This window comes from Mesoplodon densirostris, chromosome 1 (assembly GCF_025265405.1).
Source record: "Mesoplodon densirostris isolate mMesDen1 chromosome 1, mMesDen1 primary haplotype, whole genome shotgun sequence".
NCBI lineage: Eukaryota > Metazoa > Chordata > Mammalia > Artiodactyla > Ziphiidae > Mesoplodon > Mesoplodon densirostris.
In genome coordinates this window covers 229,103,010-229,124,496 of record NC_082661.1, presented here as the reverse complement: position 1 = coordinate 229,124,496, position 21,487 = coordinate 229,103,010, and the positions used below count along the sequence as shown (strand labels likewise).

Below are 21,487 nucleotides of genomic sequence, written 5' to 3'. Positions count from 1 at the left end.
ACCTTGTTCTCAAGTACACATTTTCTTAACTAAATACGATAATAATGACACATTATCCAATTCAATTTGAACAAGAAGATTGAGGGCTAATTGTTATATATTGTTATAACAGCACGATGATACTTAAAAGGTAGTCTTTAAAAACCCTTTTTAATTTGCTCATATTGAAGGGCATATTACAGTGGATTAAAGTTTCAGTAAATATACTCAAAATATATGTGCCCCTCTGCTCGGGTGCCCACCATCTTTGCCCACCTGATCATTCGTATGTGTCCTGATTTCACATGCCTTTCTAAATATGATAGCACCTGGATTTATCCAGAGTGTCTACTTTATTTTTAATCTTCTGGACACATAATAACTTCTTTGTACTATGCGTTTGGGAATTAAAAAATAAAATTTCAGTAGCAAAGGAGGCCACCCAAGGATGTCAATTGCACCACACTTGGCTCAGAAGTCTTGTTACTTATTTGATATTTGTGGATTTGATTTTCTAAATTATCAGCCAAAATAAAATAAACTAAATGACTCATACAAAATTTAGATGCAGCACATACCACGGAAGTGCCCATAGCTGGCTTCTTCCCAGTGGCTCAGACTTTGCAAGACTTCTTTCGCCCACTCACAGGTGGCAGGGCGATAGCCAGTGGCATAGCACTTGTGTGTCATGTCCTTAGTGTCCTGAAAACGGAATAGCCCCACTACAGCCTGTTAAGCTCTGTGTTATGCTAAGCACGTGCCAGCCTTCACCAGGTCCGGAGTGTGGGCCCTTGAGCCATCCTGCCAGCTCTGCCGCCTTACCCCCGTGTGACCCTGGCCGTGTTACTTCACGTCTCTGTACCTCAGTCTCTGCCACACTAAGACTCATGATAACATCTACTCTTTAGAGTTGTGGAGGATTACGTGGCAGGTATTTGACAAAAGCTATCTGATATAATCACTGTTGTGATCACTGATGTTCCTTATTTTCTACAACACTGTTGGTAGCAGGCTCTGCTATCCCCATTGAACACGTAGGAACTAGGCCCAGAGAGATGAGCAACTTGCCCAGGGTTACAGGGGTGGGTTTACTCAGTGCTCGACTTAGGACTTGAACCCTGGTCTATGTGTCCCCCCAAATCTTTCCCCTACACCACAACGATGCTCCAAGAAACACAAGATTGCTTTTGTTTAATTTTTGGTACTGAAGTACAGTTAATTTACAATGTTGTGTTAGTTTCAAGTGTACAGCAAAGTGATTGTTATATACATAAGAATATATATAAGAATAAAAATATATAGGTATATATATATATATATATATATATATATATATATATTCTTTTTCAGATTCTTTTCCATTATAGGTTATTACAAGACATTGAGTATAGTTCCCTGTGCTGTACAGTAGGTCCTTGTTGTTTATCCATTTTATATATAGGAGTGTCTATATGTTAATCCCAGACTCTCCTAATTTATCTCTCTCCCCCGACCCCCAAGATTGCTTTTAGAAGGAGAGCCCTAGGTCCCCAGAATCCTGCCTGAGAAGGTAGCCCTCCAGCACCTTCCCTCCTCTTTTTATTGAACAAAATGTTAGCAAACACCATTCTGTGCTGGGGACCACTCCAGTCTGGAGTCTTCCCACTCAGAATTGGTACAGGAGCGTTTAGTAATTTTCTTTCTTTTGCTATTTATCCCCTTTGAAAACTTCATTTGTATATATGCTCGTGTTTAACAATGTGTATGTGCATGATAGACCAGAATTTATACATATAAATTTTGACCAAGAATGAAGAAGATTATTTGAAAATCCTAATACTCCATCAATAATACACAGTCATAGTGAACAGCAAATTAATCAGAATGAAGTTCTCTTCTAAATGGTTAAAAGCTCTGGGATTTATCCTGCAGAGTAACCGAAGCATTTCCAAAAGGGAGACTAAACTGGACGCTGTTCATTTTTCCCTTTGCACAGAAACCACTCCAAACCAGGGGGCCAATGGCTAATGTAGAATAATCCAGAAGGCTTGGAATATTCAGCCCTTTCCACCTGGCCACAAAAAACAAAGTGTCCATCGTAAGGGTATCCTTGAGTGTCTCCTCTGCTTTACAGACAATACTGACTGAGACCCACAGGCACCATCTAATGCACAGCAGATGGGATGAATAGCCATGCCGGGTGCGGGGGAGATGCCATATTCTGCAGGCCAGTGAGGTGGGCGGGTGAATTTATTTGGATCCAGGGGTTTGGATCATGGGTTATATAATGCTGTCTAGGTGGGCCTCTTTTTCCTTCTCATAGCATAAATTATCTGGTGTTAATTGATGCTCTCACTTTGCTCGTGGATACCGTCCAACTCTGATGTCATGTTTTCCTTCCTCGTAGGGAGTGAAGTTGACGAGGCCAACAGTATAAGGAAGGAGGTGGTCTTTCCGCAGCGATGTATATACGTACAGGGTTGTACATACAAACAGTTCTGAAGACATGTATTTGTGAACATTGCTTCAATGCATATTTTATTTTTTTACACACAAAAAAAATACGACATAACTGTTTAAGTGCCTTAAAATGGATTTGACGAGAGCGTTATTTCCAAAACCTACTTTGTTTGTTACTGCCAGGGGTGGTTCAGTATTTTGGACTTGTTATTTTTTTTCTTTTTTCCTAACAAGGGAAACAGTCATCATAAGTGACAAAAAGCAAACACGTTTTCCTCATACCACCTTCTGTGCAATACAGCTCTCTACTAGCTACTGTACTGTTTGGAATGAGGTCACACCATCAGGAAAATGCTCTTCTCATGACAGTGAAAATTTCCAAAGTCTTATTCACGGATACTTTGATTTCCCGTGTGACTCTTTTTTTCTGCAACTGTGACATGCCTCTTCCTTATCAACTCAGCAGGGGTCATAGATTGAATAGATGCTGAAAAGCATAAGTCATCTGCATTTCTTGACATCAGTTTTTAAGACATTCCTTCAAATAGTTTCCACTCAGAAATTCCTCACTTCCATTACAAGAGACTGTGGTGTTCTATGTCTTAAATTTATTATAAGCTGCTTCAAAGAAAGGGCCTGATGTTTGAGTTATGAGTCAAAGTACGTGCAGTTTTCAGATAAACTACAGGATTTGGGTTTCAGGATTCTTAAAATTATATTTCAAATGTTTTTCGTTTTTCTTCCATTATTTCTTTCTTACCTGTTTTCCAGCACACTTGCAAACTCATAACAACCAAACGTGAGACCCAAAAACGTTACAGTTAGTTCAAGAGCAGCAACAATTAATGATGGATTCTTTCACATTCCACAACGGAGACCAAAATTTGTTTCCTGTTACACAGATGTGCAGAGCACAAATTTCCTCTTTTAGCCAGAAGCAGCCTGTTACATCTTTGAATTAAGCACACTTAAGGCATTTGAGACAAGTTATTAATGAGAATTTCCTTGGCAGATTTGACAAATGTTTGCAACATTTAAAAAAATAATTAAATCACATTGCTCTTACAAATAAATGAAAATATAAAGGTCATAGAGGCAAACAAATGTTACATATACACATTCTGTCTAGCTGGATGGAAAGAAAAATAGACACAGAAGATGCAAAAACATTCATCAACCAAAATATTAAGTAAAATTAGCTCCCAGTTGGGCATCAGCTTGCCATGGAGTATCCAATATTTGCTTCTACTATGTCTGGAAGAGCTTTCCCGACCCAAATAGAGAATAAAGCAATGTATAGAAATAAGGGAACACTTTTTCTGTTTCCTGCACACCATTCTCTCACATCCTCTCTACATGTCTTTTCGTGATTTGACAGATGATATTGGCGTCATGAGTCACACCATATCTTCAGCAGCTGTTTTGTTGTTTTATCAACAACAAAAAATCATTCCTTAGAAACTCACCATGTTTATCAGTATCGTACATCATTGTTACTACCAACTCTCATCTTGTGTTACTTCTGACTCATTTCAATGTCACTGGACCTCATAAATTTCATAAGAGTTAGCCTGGGTGTGAGTTTTAAGGCTAGTGCCAGACCCTGCAAAAAGCTATGCTAAACAGGCTGTTTGGCAAGAATTCCTATTGTCAAGAATTTCACTTGTGTTTAAAACTACAGTAATTTTGCTTACATATGGAGCACAGAAAGGTTTTCATGTTTTGTTCCTGCAAGCTTCTTGAATTTCAGAGTGAATGAAATTGTCTGTCTGAGCTATCATAAAAATCTTCTCCCTAGCATTAGAATACTGATTTTTCCCCCCAACTTATCTACCTCTGTTATCTAACACCTATAGTAGGTGTGACTATGGGATAAAATTCAACTGAAACTGATATAACATTTTACCTTTTGCTTTAAAAAAAATGTGTTCTGTTTTCAAATAATCTTCTTTACATAGTGAATTTTGGTGGCTTTATTGATGTGTATACCTATTTCTTTTTTTACACAAATGCTGTGCATATTTTTCCATAAAGGACAAAAAATAAAATCAAAATATATTTTAAATTCATGATTATTGGGGTTTAATTATTCATTTCTTAAAATATGTTGTTATATCTATGCACTATCTCTTTTATGCATTTGTTTTGTCTGAATGTATTTATGAAAGAAATACGTTAGATTATATTTTTGTTTTTCCACCTGGATTTTTTTAATGGTTGTTATGAAATTTGATTTTATAAATGGATGAGAATGTTCATCTTTTCATGTGCTCTCTTCTAAGTTTTAAAATTTTGTGGATTCTTCTTTTTATTCTTCCCTCTTCTGGTTTAAACTAACACACCCCTGGCTAATGTTCAGTGTTTGTTTATGCTAAATACCAAATTTTTTCAAAAGGATTGGTAAAGTAATGACATGGATTATTTATGATGAATGGAAGATGGACATAATTCTATGATTAAACAAAGATGTTTCGGAAATCACAAGAGAACCTGCGGCTTATTTTTAACCTGATTTCAGATATACACTCATCATACCTTCCAAGTATCTGTAGATTTCTTTTAATTCATTCCAATCCTCTTATACTATTTGTGGTTAGCTGGACATAAGTTTCATAGTCTTCCCAGGTATCCATCTCAATACCCCACCACGCCATAACATTAAAATCCAGAACCAGCCCCTGCTGGTTAGAGATTTTCTCAGCATCAGGGTTGAGGACCAAAGGAGAAACATATCCAACAGAAGGACAGAGCACAGGTGATCTGAGTTTTCGCCACCTTGTCAGTTTTTTCAGGGATAGAAATATGAACCCCTAGAATGCAGAATGCCTTTTCCAAACCCTGCGTTTCTTCATGGGTACCTTCCCTTTTGTAGAATTCCATACCTTTGTGTTCTCATTTTGCTGTCTTGACTTAGCAAGCCTCTTCTCCCTGGAAGGCTGACAGAAATGTCACCTCGTCCAGGAAGCTTTCCTGCTCCCCCAGTCAGTTCTAGACGTACTCCCTGTGACGTGCCCTTAGAACAAGTCCCTCAAGTCTTCCAAAACCTTTGCTTGTCTAATCATCACTTTACATTTCTGTCTCCTCCAATGTGGTCCTCATCTGTTTTCCTCCTGTGCCTAGCACAGTGCCTGACTCAGATTAATAACCAAAAAAACATTTTCCAAACTGTGATCTTAATAGGTAAGACATGAACCCTCATAATTATGAAAGTTCTTCCCTGCATATAGATCAGTACTCAGTTACAAGAAAAACTGATTTTTTTTTGCTACTATTCCTAGCTAGCCTGAGGGAAACTGTGAAGCCACATTGTGCTGCTGAGAGAAATGCATGGCCTCGTAACTGTGTAAATACTAGCTCTCCAAGTTGAAGCTGCAGATGTGTTATGCAAATAACTTTCATCTTTTATATTTTGACAGAACAATAAACCCTCAATAATTCAGGCTAAATCAGCTTGGGTTGATCTGAATTAGAGAATACTTTATATGCATAAAAAAATAAAGCATTTTCCTTATCGGAATTCTGACATGCTTACTATAAAGACTAGATACAAATTATTATGATTATCATCATATTATTGGTTTATGTAGATAAATACGAAAGGTCTTATAAGAGTACTCTGTTTAGCAAAGCAGCTAATCTTATTTACACTATAGGACAGTTTCTCAAATGTGAGTAAAATACTAACCTCATGTAAAGGGAAAACAATTTCTCATAGACCCTGGAGAACTTGTCTACAGAGCCGATGATGAGAAACTGTATTAAACATTAAACATCACTCTAACGATCGGTTGGTGCCAATGTGCTTGTAAACACAGGTGCAGACGAGAGCACTGAAGTCACAGGGCGGAGCTGAGTCACAGGGGGTCACCCAGAAGATGCCCACAGGCCTCTCCAGACCCTCTTCCTCCACTGAGCTCTCCAGCATCTCAGACTCCACCACCCACACATGGAATTCCATTCCAGTTCCTTGATTTCTACCAAAGTCTGCACACACTGAGTTTGGGGGGATAGAGAAACTTAAAATGGGACGTTAGGAAAAAAATGGAATGTTAGACCTCCTGTTCCCACCAATCTCCCAGCCACTCTCCCACCCGGAATTTCTCACTGACCGCCCTTCCCCGCAACCCCATCTACCTGCCACAGAAGTTCAGCCACCTCTTTGTTCATTCTCTGACTTCCTGAACTTGCCCTGGGGCCAATGGCTATATACCTAACAGAAACTTCCTCATTTCCACTTTCCTCTCATTTCGCCAACTGGGCGTTGGAATGAGACAACATAAGGATTCGTGTATGTCCTGGATGAGCTGTAGCCCAAACGTCGGGGAGGAGATGGAAAAGGAGCTGCGACTTCTCTCTACACTAGCAAAACAGGCAAAGTTTGTGAATGGGTAATTTATACAAAATGGATAATAGACATATTTTTAAATATTCAGTCTTAACCAGAGAACAGGGAAATATATGTTTAAATGAGATACTATTTTTCACCCATGAGATTGACAAAAAGTTGAAAGTTTAATAATATTCAAATACTGATAAGGGTTTGGGGAGAGGGACCTCATGCCCTTCTAGTTGGAACATAAATGGGGATGGAATTTTCTGGAAGGCTATTTAGCTGAAAGTTTAAATATATGTGTTCTTCAGCCCAGCTCTTTGGCTTCTGTGAATCCAGAAATAGATAAGTGCCCTAGAATCTACTGACAAGGACATTTCAGAACATTGATAAGGCTGAAAGGCCACCCAAATTCCCCAACTCAAGGAAATGTTTAAACACTCAATGGTATGTTCTTATCGTAGAACGTTATTTTGGCATTAAAAGAAATGAGGGTTACTGTGTAATAACAATATATTGTTGAGTGGGAAGAAGAATAAATTTCAGGGAAGAATATGCATTTTGTCATATTATTTTTATATATCCTATTTTTTCATTAGTTATAATATATGTTACATATGTGTAGGGACACTCCATACATAAGAAATGTTTAGAGGTATAAATATAAGTAACATTACTGAGCTTTTTCTTTAGGCCTGGCACTATTTCACGCACTGTACATTATTTCATCTAACCCTCTCAACAACTCTATGAGGTAGGTGGTATTATACCCATTTTACAGATGAGAAACTGAGTCCCAGACTAAGTGGCTTCCCAAGGCCACAAAATTAAGAAGTGGGCACATTTTAACCACTCTTAGACTACTTAACAGTGATGATTCCTAGGACCAGGAATGCAGAGGTGTTCATACTTTTAATTGTACCTTTTCTTTTAATCACACTTTGGAAGAGTTCTAACAAGCATAAAGCACAAACTGGGGCCACTTCTGCTACTTCTTGAGCAAATGGCATAATTCATTTCTGAGCCGTGGCGCACTTGTCAAGCAAAACCTTTTGGGGTTGAGAAAGATGGGCCTCTAGGCACATCCTAGGGGGGTAAGGGCCGGACAAGGGAATCTGACTGTCCCATGCATTGAGGTGAGAGGAATCTTGAGTCGGAGTCAACAGCATGGGAAAGGGGGCTGAGAGGTCCAAAAACTGGAAGAAGAGGAACCAGAGAGGAAGTGGGCCAAAGAGAAAAGACAGTCCAGTGGGAAATGTGTGATGGCCTAAGTGATAGTGGTGGTGGTGGTTAATTATCATTATCATTTTTATCTTATCTTTTTCCAGCTTTATTGAGGTATAATTGACAAATAAAATTGTAAGCTATCTGAAGTGTACAAGTGATGATCCAATATACACATACATTGTGAAAGTATTAATGAACACACCCTTCACCTCACACAGTTACTTGTGTGTGTGTGAGGATGCTTAATATAGTCTCTTAGCGAATTTCAATTATGTGATACAGTTATCACCTATAGTCACCACGATGTCCATCAGATCCTCAGACCTCATTCTTCTTATAACTAAAAGTTTGTACCCTTTTACCAACCTCTTCTCATTCCCACACCCCCAGCCCCTGGCAACCACTATTCTACTCTCTGCTTCTATGAGTTCTACTTTCTTCTTTTTAAGATTCCACATATAAGTGGTACTATGTAGTGTTTGTCTGTCTCTTTCTGGTTTATTTCATTTAGCATAACGCTCACCAGATTCATCTGTGTTGTCACAAATGGCCGAATTTCCTTCTTTTTAAAGGCTGAATAATATTTCATTGTGTATATATACCTCATTTTCTTCATCCATTCATCTGTCGATGGACACTTAGGGGCATTGTCAGGGGCACCACGTGTGAGACGGTGAGAGCAGTGGGTCCCAGGGTAGGAAGTTGCCGTAAACATTTAGCGGTGGATGAGCTCTAGCTACGTTGGCAAAACCAGCCCGGGAGGCGGCACTGTAGCATCAGGGGCTAGAATGCCCACGAGGGACCCCAAATCAATGTGGTTGTAAGGATCTCTAGTCTGGAATAGCCAGTCACAAGGGAACGACCCATGTCTAGGGCTGAGGCCAAGACTTGTTTCCTCCGTGTGTGGTCTTTTCCTATCAGTGGACTCCGAGGCCTGGCGTGTGTCAGAAACCCTAGGCTCCTTCCTGCCAATTCTCTGGAATTTCTGAGTTGTGGGGCTTCTGAGTCACTCCAGTGAAGAGAAAGCAACACCCTTTATGAAAACCTTGGTTGCAGAGTTCAGGTAGAGTTCAGAATCATTGCTAGTTTCTAGACTTTTAGAATATGAGAAAATAAGATCTTGCAGGGAGCACGTAGTTTCCGAGGTGCAGAAGAGTCTACTTAGTGGTTAGCAGTGTGGACCCTGGAATCAGGAAAATCTGAGTTCAAATCCCAGCTCCACCATGTAAGCGTCGTGAGGCTTGCACTCACTACGGATCTTTTTCGTCTTGGTTTCCTTATCTGTACATCGCCGATAATGCTACATATCCTCCTAGGAATGTTGAAATAAGTAAATGAAAAACTGGACTAAAGAACCTAGTCCTCGACCTGGGGGTCAGAGGGGTTTTCACACCTTGGCTATTGTGAGTAATGCTGCAATGAACACAGAGGTACAGGTATCTGTTTGAGTTCGTGATTTTGTTTGATTTGGATATATAACTGGAAGTGGAATTACTGGATCATATGGTAGTTCTGTTTTTAATCTCTTGAGGAGCCGCCATACTGTTCTCCACAGTGGCTGTTTCTGCAGTTTTAAAGCACCTGCTCCCCCTCACCCCCCAACAAACAAACAAACAAACAAATTTTTAGTACAAATCTGCTTTTCCAGCAGATATTTTTGTTCATTTGGAGGAAAATGAAGTAAAAGTTTCAACATCCACCAGGAAGTTATATAGGGGAGAAAAAGAACATTCGAGTAATACAGACACCAAGTCACAAGCAGGAATTCTGTGCATGAGATGATAAAAATGGAAACTCCTGGAAATCTTGGGGGGTGTAGAATGCTTCCCACAGAACATGGAATTCATTCTCAAACCATTACATCTAAATATAAATTAATATGTATTCAGATGGACTGGGGGATTGCAGCAACCATAACTAATATTCAGTGCTCTGATCTGTGGCACTTGCCAATGTCTGGGGTGTAAACAGTCCCACCCTTGCCCATTTCAAGCTACCAGCAAGCTGTTCCCGAGTTGGCATCGGGAAAGGATGCCCTCGACTGGCTCTCAGGAGATGATACAAGCCGACGCCAGCCTACACACAGATACCTGTTCCTCCGTGTTCATTGCAGCATTACTCACAATAGCCAAGGTGTGAAAATCCCTCTGCCCGCCCAGGTCGATACTAGGTTCTTTAGTCCAGTTTTTCATTTACTTATTTCAACATTCCTAGGAGGATATGTAGCATTATCGGCGATGTACAGATAAGGAAACCAAGACGAAAAAGATCCGTAGTGAGTGCAAGCCTCACGACGCTTACATGGTGGAGCTGGGATTTGAACTCAGATTTTCCTGATTCCAGGGTCCACACTGCTAACCACTAAGCAGACTCTTCTGCACCTCGGAAACTACGTGCTCCCTGCAAGATCTTATTTTCTCATATTCTAGAAGTCTAGAAACTAGCAATGATTCTGAACTCTACCTGAACTCTGCAACCAAGGTTTTCATAAAGGGTGTTGCTTTCTCTTCACTGGAGTGACTCAAAAGCCCCACAACTCAGAAATTCCAGAGAATTGGCAGGAAGGAGCCTAGGGTTTCTGACACACACCAGGCCTCGGAGTCCACTGATAGGAAAAGACCACACACGGAGGAAACAAGTCTTGGCCTCAGCCCTAAACATGGGTCGTTCCCTTGTGACTGGCTATTCCAGACTAGAGATCCTTACAACCACATTGATTTGGGGTCCCTCGTGGGCATTCTAGCCCCTGATGCTACAGTGCCGCCTCCCGGGCTGGTTTTGCCAACGTAGCTAGAGCTCATCCACCGCTAAATGTTTACGGCAACTTCCTACCCTGGGACCCACTGCTCTCACCGCCTCACCCGTGGTACCTCTGACAATGTCCCTTCCCCTCAGCAGCCACTCCAGCTCCAAAGAGCACCTCTGTACCTGTGCACGTTGAAGACGGGGCAGAATACCATCTGTATCACTCCTCTGCTCATGAAGCCAAAGTGAAAAGCGTGTAATGCCACAGGTTTGTTATCAGGAGTGAAAGAGAATCCTTGCGAATGGCTTGTCACCGTGTCTGGCACCTGGTATGAACCCAGTGACAGCTATAGTTATGGTTCCACAGGGATGGGACCTGGATAAACCGTATCGGATGTATGGGGTCAGCCGTCAGGGTCTATTCTGCGTGACTTCTAATCTATGCAAAAAATCTATTAGGCAGTCCATTAAATGTCACCAGTCAAGTCAGGACCTGACCAGGGCATGAGTGCCTACTTCATCAGTTAATGAAGACGTCTGACTCTGAATTGTAAGACGACTGCAGCCATCTCTGGCCTCCAGCAGGAACTGAAAGGCCTTTCCAGCCCACCATTGCTGCCTGGGTCTTGCCTTTCTCTACTTACTCCAAAGAACTCCAAGCAGAAATTTTGCCCAACTCCCCAAAAAACACTGAGTCTGGCTGAGAACCACCTGATAATGCAGCTGACAGAGCCGCTCCATACGGACACTGATTTGCTAACGCCCGGCTGATCTGAGCTCCGACTATACAGCTGCTCTAGGGTTGTCCCCCTATGACCACAGTCCTCTTGGACAGCCACTCGGTTCCACCTCGTCAGGTGCCCCCGTGGCCCTGGTGCATCTGGGTTTCCCGTTCACAGGCCCCCTTTCCACTCACACCTTTAATGTTGAGATTTCCAGGCATCCTGGTCTCCAATCTTTCTTCCCACCCCCCATGCACTCCCACTGGGAGCCTGTGGGCCACTCTCGCAGCGCCAGCCACCACTGTAACTTAGCCAGAGCTCCCAGTCCTGTAGCCCTGAGCTCACATTTCCAATTGTGTTTGGAGACCACCCCTCCCCGCCACCCCCCCCCCACCCCGGGCATCCTCAAGGCACTCCTGGCCCTGAAGGAAAAGTGAGTAACATCTTTCCCTACCCACTGTTCTCCACAACCAGCTTCCTGGCTTGTCATAGCAACCAGGCCTGGGGTCCTCCCCTCAGCCTTCCCATTTCACTTTTCATATTCAGCGAATCACCAAACTCCCTTGATTCTATCTGCAAAACCTCTCCTTAATCTCAACTGTCTTGTCCACTGGGTTGCTGTCATCTACTATTCCTTTTTCCTCCAGTAAAGCCTTCTCCAATCCAGGAAGCCCTTGCTGACATTTATCAGTCACCTACCAGGTGCTGGGCGCTCTGCTCAATGCTTTACATGAATGATCCCATTTAATCCTTACGAAGATTGTTTATATTGGTGTCATTATTCCCATTTTACAGACTAGAAAGTGGAGGCTCCAAGAGAGAAAATTTCAGATGCCCTCGCTTATAAGTGGCAAAGCCTGGCTTCCCACCTGGGCGCTGACCTGGCCAGCACCTGTGCTTCCCTCCCCCTCTGCGATGTTGACTCCTGATCTGTGGGCTCCAGCCGTGTCCCCTACATCCTCTACCCCTACAGTGAGACACGGCCCTTGGTTTCCAAATGTGTACTGAATTTCTTCATTTGCTTATTGATTACCCATCAGATTGTGCCAAATCATTTTTGTCCACATGCCTCTCTCCCTCTAAATGATTCATTCCTTCAATGGGGACCTTGTCTTGTTTATCTTTGTAACCCTGATAACTAGAAGAATGCTTGCCTGATAGCAGGAATCTCAATAAATGTTTATTGAATGATGGGTTGGCCCTTACTGTCCCCCAGGTTGCTTTTCTGATTCTGGAGGAGACATCTTCAGATTATAAAACACTATTTTTGGAGAGTGGCATGTGAGTCGATTATCATTCAGTGAATGGGAATCATCATGTTAATCAACCTATGAATGCTCCTGAAAGGACTTTTTTTTTTCATGAAAACTACCAGCAAAAAAAAAAAAAAAAAAAAATGATGACAATGTTGACCTCAGAGTAGTTGAGGCCCAGAGCATCTAGGCCTCAGTACCCCTCAGATGTACATTTCTTGCTGTAGCCTTTGCTGTGGAGGCCAGCTCTATACGCGTGCAAAGGTCCTGAGGTCAGGATCAGGCACCCAGCCTGGGAAGAGCACGTGGCTTTTGGGCCCAGGCTAATCAAGATGGCCCCACCCCTCCGCCCTCCAACTGCCTTCCATCTCCCGGCCCCCCAGGACAGAAATGCACCCCTGCTTGCCCTCCTGGGACTTTAACCGCTCAGCCCCAAATGCTAAGTTAGGATCCAACCAAAACTCAACTGGATGAGGAGAACACAGGAGCAGAGGAATGGACAGCACAGGGCCAGGCAGAGGCAGGCCAGTTATTGCAAAGGGAGCCCTGCATCGGGGCCTTTTACCTCTGGGTCACTGGTTCAAATCCAGCCAGGCCTCGCCTGGCAGAAAATCATTAGCGGCTCTGTGTCAGGCTGCTTGACAGACGGAAAATGAGTTTCTGTCACCATCCGGCAGGCAAGTGTCCACATCACACTTGGCACTAAGCAGCCCTGGACTCTGTGGAGACGGAGGAGAAGTCAGGCGACAGGCCCCCGGCTCTGGCAGGCCTCTGAGGCCAGGCCAGCCCGCGTCTCAGCAACCTCCGCTCGGGGGCCCTGACAGGTCTCTCATCTCACCCCCTTCATGAGCACCTGATTAATCTAGGTTTGTCTTTTCCCTCTGAGGCCATTGTTTAGAAAGTAGTCAGAAGTAATCGGACAACTGAGAAAATCTGATTCTGCAGCATCAAAAGAAGAGCGGCCAAAATCACAACAGAAAAATACCTAAAAGACATTTGTATCCTTGGCTGCTGCACAATGCGGGGCTGGGCGGCTGAATGCGAACCCAAAAGGTGTGAGTTACAGGGCAGGGGAGGCAGGGACAGTGGCTTCACCACTAGCTCTCTGGATGAGGGGCACGGGGGACAATCCTCTCTAAGGGTATTTTATTTTCGCCTCTCTCCTTCCCTCATAGAACTATCTAAGCCACCAGCCTAAAGGCATCTGAAGCTAAGAAAGACCCATCCTCCCTTTCTGGGCACAGACAGGCCCTGCCAGACTCTCGGAAGACAGTCTATGGAACGCCCACAGACTGGACTCTCCTCACCACCAAGGGGGAGGAATTCCCACCCACCCTGGATTGTTCTGGCAAATGCACAGTGCGGTCTGACTCGCTGCAAACTTCTAAACCCCTCCTCTTCGCCGGGCGGTGAAACCTACAGCACCGAGCATCCCCGGTCTGGGCCTCAGAGAGTTTCCTTGTCCGAGCTGCACTTCCTCTAACCCCTCCGGGACGGCTGCAGTGTGGCCCCTCCTGGGTCATCCCAGGAGCGCCCAGTCCTCCCAAGACTCTGGGGCTCTGAATACAAGGCGCCTCCTTGGGCTGTTGAGGAACATCCTCGCCAGTTCGCCGTCCGCATCCCCTTGGCCGGCAGGGGGCAGACCGCACCCACCGCCCCTTCTGCCGACCCGCGGCGGCCGCAGCGCAGGGGATGGGCCTGGAGGATGCGAACCATGGGTCCCACGCCTCCGGAGCTCACCTGGGTTTGGGAAACCCGGCCAAGGTGTGTGGAGGGACCTTCTGAACCACCCGTAAGAGCCATGAACCAGGAAATCCACTGCCACATTTCTGTGCCCGGAGAAACCCATTACCTCCTCCTCTGTGGGTCCCTCCAGCCCTGCTTGTTAGCACAGGAGCCTGTGGTTCCTAGACCTGAGCTTGACCTGACCCTTTGGATGAATCGAGAAAAGACCAGAGTTCGGGGCCACTCGCAGCAGGTCAGAGCCTCTGCTCTTCCTTCTCTCACTCCCCCAATCCTCCTATCCAGCCCCTCTCACGGGGTCCTGAAGCAGAAAGTAGCCCCCAGGCTCCCAATTTGTGTTTTCATTCTGTTGCCACGCTTTCAGACACCTTGGTATTTTCAAATGGAGACAACCTATTGTGTCTGTTTCTGTTCACAGTTTTAATATAGATTCCCGGCTGCATCCGAATTTGGAGGGCGGGGGGAATCTATCTCTATGCGCAGTCACTGTTACAGCATATGGTGTTATTCGCCCTGACAAACTGGACAGGAACTGGTTTTCAAAGCTGCATGAGTGTAAGTGTGTGTGTGTGTGTGTGTGTGTGTGTGTGTGCTCGCACGCGTGCACCTGTGTGTTTAGTTATAAACTAATACGTGCTCACGGAAAGAAGTCCAGAATGGGGTCAGGGGAAAGCCGATCTGCCCAGCACACTTTGGGAACCACTGCCCAGAGCCCTTCTGTGCTCTCTGCCTCTCTGACTTTCTCTACCGCCCTAGCCCGTAGGCCACAGGGGAGCTCTTCAGGAGTCACTGCGGCCACCTTGCTTCTTGAAAACCCTAAGGGTACTTTCAAATGCAGCCTCCTTCCAGACAGAGGAACTAGAGAGCAAGAAGCCGGCAGCGCAAACCCCTGGACAGAGAGAAGCCTTCTGAGGATTGTTGTCCGTCCCTGTGGGATTGGGCCAAGGTCAGCGGGGGGATGGCCAAGTAGTGGACGGATGCCTGCCTTCCTGCCTGGAGGACCCTGGAGCAAGCTGTGGTCTTGGGCACCAGGCCTACCCTGATCGACCCGGGATGCCCCGAGGAAGGGGCCCCCCCTGCTGGCTCCGCCCAGACCGACAGGAGGTCTGACTACGGGGAAGATGCCCAAGTGGACAAAGGAAGCCGCTGCCTTTGTACTTCTCCCTTCTTTCTCTAGCTGTGCTTCTGGAAGAATGGACCGGTTCCGAGGAAGTCAAAGACTTGCCTTGACATTTGGAGAGCCTGTTTTTTGAGGAAGAGCAAGAAGCAGCGGCCGCTTCACACTTAGCGCTGAGCTTGGCACAGGGCGCATGCTCAGTAAGACGTTCCAGCTGAAACTGAACTGCCTCCACCCCGGGCTCGGTACCGCTGCTGTGTGTCCTTGCTCCTCCCTGAGTTTAGTTTCCGTCCGTGAAATGGGATGTGGATGGTGATACCCACCTCACAGAGCTGATTCCAGGATGAAATGAGGTCACTCACATGAGTGAATAGTGTCAACTCTAAAAGGTGACAGAAATGTCAGGGATGGGAAAGCTGAGTGCTGTGTATCAGATATGCTCCAGAATCAAATTATAGTGGCTAAAATTCAGTCCTAATGTGTTCACTACATTCTACACTACATTCTATTCACTGAGTACGAACTTTAAGCTGTAAGAATAATCTCCTGTCCTCCACCCCTACCCCACCAGTGGAACTCAGTGAAGCTATTTTCTTTTTGGGTGGGAAAAAAAATATTTTTTTTTCTAAATTGGGCTGTGTGCAGAATAAAGGCCGCCCACCACGGCCCCGGACAGCCCTGGCTGCATGAAATGTGCACCAAGGCTTGCTCTTATTTACACTTATTTACATATCAAGCCAGATCTCCATGGCTGCCTGCCCGGAAGCCCTATTTTTAATTGTTTGACGCTCCAGCCACCCCCTCTGACCCTTCCTGGCACTTTTCTGAGGATTTCTGGCCACGGCTGGCTCGTGAGGGATGGCCCCCAACCAAACCAGAGGCCCCCAAATTCAGCATCTTTAAGCCCCTTTCCAAGGGGATTCTCCAGGCAGGCCAGGGGTGACCCCCTATGGCGTGGAGGGGATTTGGGCCGTGGCCCGGGGGTGGAGGGTCGAGCGGGGGTGGTCAGCGGCATCCCGTGTGGACAAAAGGACAGAAGACCGGGGTAGCAGCTGCCTGTGGGCTCTCCAGCTTCCTTCTCTAGCTGTGCTTCTGGAAGGATCAGGAATAGTTCCAAGCGAAAGCAAAGGGCTTGCCCTGAAATTTAGACTGGGCTGCCGGTGGTTTTCTTTCCCCCCTCTTTTTACAAACAGCATTTCCTAGACAGAGCAATAAAATATATATTTATAAATATTTTCCAAGAGTGCCCTCTAGTGGAAATCTGAAGGCAGTGGCACGTTTTACAAATTGAAGTGACTTGGCTCCCAAACTCCTGAATAAACATAAAGCACCTTCCACCCAGACCTTCTTCACACGTGACCTGAAAACAGATCCAGTTTCTTCCACGAGTCCATAAAATGTCACATGGCCTTGATTGGAAATGAAGGCTGCCTTAAGTCTTTAAAAGGAAATGGCGCTCCACTTTTAGAACTGGAAATTACACACAGTGTTCAGGAACTTTCCGTGCAGGGAAGTGTGTGGAAGGGGACAATGGGAGAGATCCCCGGGTTGTATTCCTAGGCTGCGCCTGGGTTGCTGGCCGACGGCTTTTATTTTGGCTGCGGAGGGAGCCAAGGCTGCAGTAACGTCCAGCCCCAAAGGCCACACACACTGCTGGGTTTCTACCTTGGAGGATGTGGGACAATGATTCATTTGTGCCTCTTCCTGGCCAAGGTCAGCTTTCCCACTGGAACCAAGCAGCCTGGCGCAGAGCCCGAGCCGTCTGGAGCCTTCCACTGGTGCCGAGCCCAGGAGCGGGTGTGGCCCCCGCCCGCTGCCCCCAGAGGGTCCCAGTTCAGGCTCCGAGGCAGCCCTTGTCCACGTCATAAAACCCCATTCACGCGGCTCAGTTTAGCATGAAGGGCCCCCTGGCGGAGGCCTGAGGAAATCGCCGGCCCTAAAGAAAGCTTCCCTGGCAGAATTTTGTGCGGAGGAAACTCAAAGGGCTTCTGACCATTCCCATTCCCTTTCTGGTCCGCTTTCCAGAGTCAATGAACTTTTCTCCCTTTGGATGGATTATAATTCATCTTGCAACCATTGCTACCACGAGTAGTAATAAAATAGCTGCCTTCCTTCCTTTCCCCATACAAGAAGCATATTTGAGCACCTACTGGGCACCAGGCACTCTGTTCTAGACTCTGACCACCCAGACAGACAAAGTCCTGATCTCATGAAAATTACAGTGTAATTTGGAGGTAGATGATACACAAGCAAATATATCATTTTGAGGCTCTGAAGGAAACTAAGAGAGTGTAATGAATACCTGGGGGGGGGGGTCGCAAGATGAAGCATTTGGGCAGACTGCTCCGAGAAGGTTACATGAAGCATCTATTATGTGCCAGCTGTTTGCTGTGTCAGAGGTTAAGGATACAAAGATAAAAAGACGATGCCGGGGCCTCCCTGGTGGCGCAAGTGGTTGAGAGTCCGCCTGCCAATGCAGGGGACACGGGTTCGTGCCCCAGTCTGGGAGGATCCCATATGCCGCGGAGCGGCTGGGCCCGTGAGCCATGGCCGCTGAGCCTGCGCGTCCGGAGCCTGCGCGTCCGGAGCCTGTGCTCCGCGACGGGGGAGGCCACAACAGTGAGAGGCCCGCATACCGCAAAAAAAAAAAAAAAAAAAAAAAAAGACGATGCCATCTGTATCTTCAAAGAGCTCTGAGCGCAACGGTGAAATAATAATTCCATAGGATTCAAACAGTGAGATTTCGCAATAGCCCTAAGATCTATTGCTCAGGATAAATCTGCCCAGTAAATTGTGTCATCCTCATTTTATAGATGTGTAGGTCTGAAAGGACTGGCCAGATGTCGTCGAGTTCATCAGTAGCACTGTCAAGTCTGGAGTTGAGGCCCGTCTTTCTCCCAAATAGTGTCTATCTTTCTTTCCCTATGCCCTGTTTCTTGGTGGAAATGGGGAGGTAAACAATGAGATCCCAAAGTCTCTCCCAGCCCGAAGGTTTCAAATGGGCATCCCGCACCGACTGAAGTGGGCTCACAGTACGCGGCTCCCTGTCTCTCAGCATCTGCTGCAGGACTCCCGCCAGAGTAGAGGAAGGACCCAGACCATACACTGGCTCTAGCTCCCATCAAACGTGTTGCTTCTCTGGCTCTTGACAGTGGTACACAAGTCTGGAGGTTGACGTCAGACTCCCTCGACCTCGGTGCTGCAGAGATGCTGAGGAGAGGCTCTTCCACCAAACTAACTCAGATCCAAGTCCACACCCGGGGACCCTCCTTAGCTTCCCTTCACGTGGCTTCTCTCATCCAGCAGCCAAAGGGACAGGTTTCCTGCCTCTGAGTCAAAAGGTCACTCAGCACTTCTGCCGAACTCATCACTGACCGGACCTTAAGCAGGAAGAGGAAGAAAGAAAAGTCCACCGGAAGTGACCCTTGTCTATTCCTCAGTTGCTGGTGGGGAAAGATTAATGACCCACAGCGGGCTGCCTGCCGATGGTGGCGTGATGGTTTGAGCCTCTTCTCTGAAAGCCATGTTGTTACACCAGGGCTCCTAGGAGAAGAGAGGAAGACAACTGGGCCAACTCCTTGGGTGGTAGGGTTGTTGATTTGCTGTCAACTAAACAACCCCCACCCAGAGTCCAACATCTGTGCGTCTGCTTGCGCTGGCACAACAAGAGACAAACGTGCCCCCGAGACCATGGCTCTTGGAGGGCTAGGAGGTAATTCCTCTGCACAGATGCCCTACATGGCCTAATTATATGACTTGTTTCTATTACAGAAATGCTGTGCTTTACCCACTATCCTTTCATGTAGTAAATCTATATTCAGTTTCTGCTCTGTGCCAGGCACTGTGCTAGATGCCAGGGGATACAGCAGAAAATAAACACACAAGAGTTTGTGGAGTTTATATCCATCAGAATCTAAAGCAGCAGTTCTCAGCCCTGGCAGTCCATTGGAGTCACCTGGAAAGCTTTAAAAAATACGGACGTGGGTCCTACTCCTAAGAAGTCTGATTTAATTGGACTGGGATCCTGATGTCAGTGTTTATGTCTGAAGGATTTGGGTCCAGATGGGAGGGTCTCTGAGGGTCTGCAGAGAAGTGTCTAGTCTTTCCAATTGTGCAGTGAATCAGCCTCCCTCCTGGGTTACTTGTGAAGCTGGACCTTTCCCCTACTGCCAGGCTGTGGGAGGGGAAAGCAAGAGCACACTCGGGCTCTGTGTCTCCTCCAGAAGTTCACTACATCTGTGTGTTTTACTTCTATTTCTTAGTCTCCCACATCGGGAGTCTTTTCTTCTGAAACTAGGACCTTGCCAGTTCAGGTCCTGAAATCTGGATTCAGAGATGCACAGCCTTTGCCTTCTATCACCCCGGGCTGCAAATCAACTGCCTCTGACTTTTCCCCTTCTCACTGACTTCCTTTTCTTTGTTGCTTGATTCTGATCTCTTTTTGTCTCCACCTCTTAGATCCGGGAGCCTTCTCGGTTTGCTTTATGGCTCCGGTAGATAGCAGGGACCCATGTCCGGGGCTGAAGGACCTTTCCCCTCCTTCAAGCCCTTTCTTCTCTAATCTCCTGCAGTATCCCTCTCTTTTCCATCCTCACCATTTTCCACCCCCAGATCTGTCCTCCTCTCCTGCCCCAGCTTCTCTAAACACCTCTGTCACTGGGGCATAATTCCTGCAGGAGACAGGAGAGGAAGCATCTGGGGGTGGAAATTAGACGTTGTGAAACTCTCACCATCTTCCCCATGCCTGGCAGACACCAGACCTGGACAGCACCCCCTCCACAATCATTAAAGAGAGAGAACAAAATATATTTGTTTGTTTAATTGTTTAACATCAGGAAGACTTGATTTTCAACCCCAGAGGGTCTGGGCAAGCAGAGACGCAGCTTAATCAGAGGGCTCGGGCTTACATCATGCTCTACAAATAATAATAATCATAACATAATAGTACTAATGCTTGTGCTACATTTGGAGCTTGAAATGATCAGTGACATTTCCCCTGATGAGGTTAAACAGCCCGGCTCTCAGGGCTGCACATTTGCATAATAAAGATCAGAAGTCACCGCCTTCTACAGCGCTCCGGGCACAAGCCTCATGTCCTTGATTCAGGGACACCGCAACCACATCCTAATGTACTCCCATCTGTGGTCCTGTGCTGTGATTCTAATCTTCGGCTTGCAAGTGAAATGTCAGGGTTTTTTTTGTCTGCGAGAACAACAAATTATGTTTCTAAATGAGAAGATGCCGTCTGTAATGGATAATACAATCTGAAAATGCAGAGGCAACATCTGTGACCCGTGATGCTAACCTGGCAAGCTGTAGTCTATTTTTCTAGCCTATCAGATGATAGGAAAACATCACTTTAGGTGTAATAATTAATCATTAGTCAAAGTGGATATCCCCATTGGTTCCTTGCCTCTCAGACAACCCTGCCTAGCCTGACTATAAATCAGGAAAACACATTCTTTAATATCCAATGGAATGTATCTCCAGGCAGCTTCTTTCCTCGACCAAGTAACTCACAAAACCCTTGGCAGAAACCGTCTCTGACCAGCTGATGGGGGGAAGATTCTCCCAAGGGGCTATTTGAAGGAAGGAAAATGAAGGAGCCCAGAGGAAGGGAGGTAGTGAGTTCAAGATGGCGGCTGTAAACCAAAGAAACATCTTAAAGTGGTGTCTCTTAGCTGGGTAGTGGATGGTGACAGCCAGCACCTTCCCTATCTGGGCCTATTGGTCTCTTTTCCCTCCGTCATGTCTCCTTCCCTTGTAATAGGGAAGAATCTTTTGTATTCTATTACAAGTTAATCACTGAAGGGATGTTGCCTATAAGATTAAATTGTACATAATGGCCCATCTCTGGGAACCCTGCTTCCCAGGTCATGAGCATTAGGCTAAAATACCTTTGTTTAGCTCACAGGAAACATCCTGAGCAGGC

At 45.7% G+C, this 21,487-nt stretch overlaps 1 protein-coding gene across 5 annotated transcripts in view; it reads left to right on the top strand.

The window, feature by feature from the left end:
* SLC10A7 (solute carrier family 10 member 7) overlaps window positions 1-4,481 on the top strand; it is a 253,553-nt gene extending 249,072 nt beyond the window's left edge. For all 5 annotated transcript variants that reach the window (XM_060116059.1, XM_060116040.1, XM_060116066.1 and 2 more), the window contains one exon: window positions 2,366-4,481. In XM_060116059.1, the coding sequence (XP_059972042.1) occupies window positions 2,366-2,395 (30 nt within the window). In that variant the 3' untranslated portion in view covers window positions 2,396-4,481. The remainder of the gene's footprint in view (window positions 1-2,365) is intronic.
* Window positions 4,482-21,487: the final 17,006 nt, after the last annotated feature.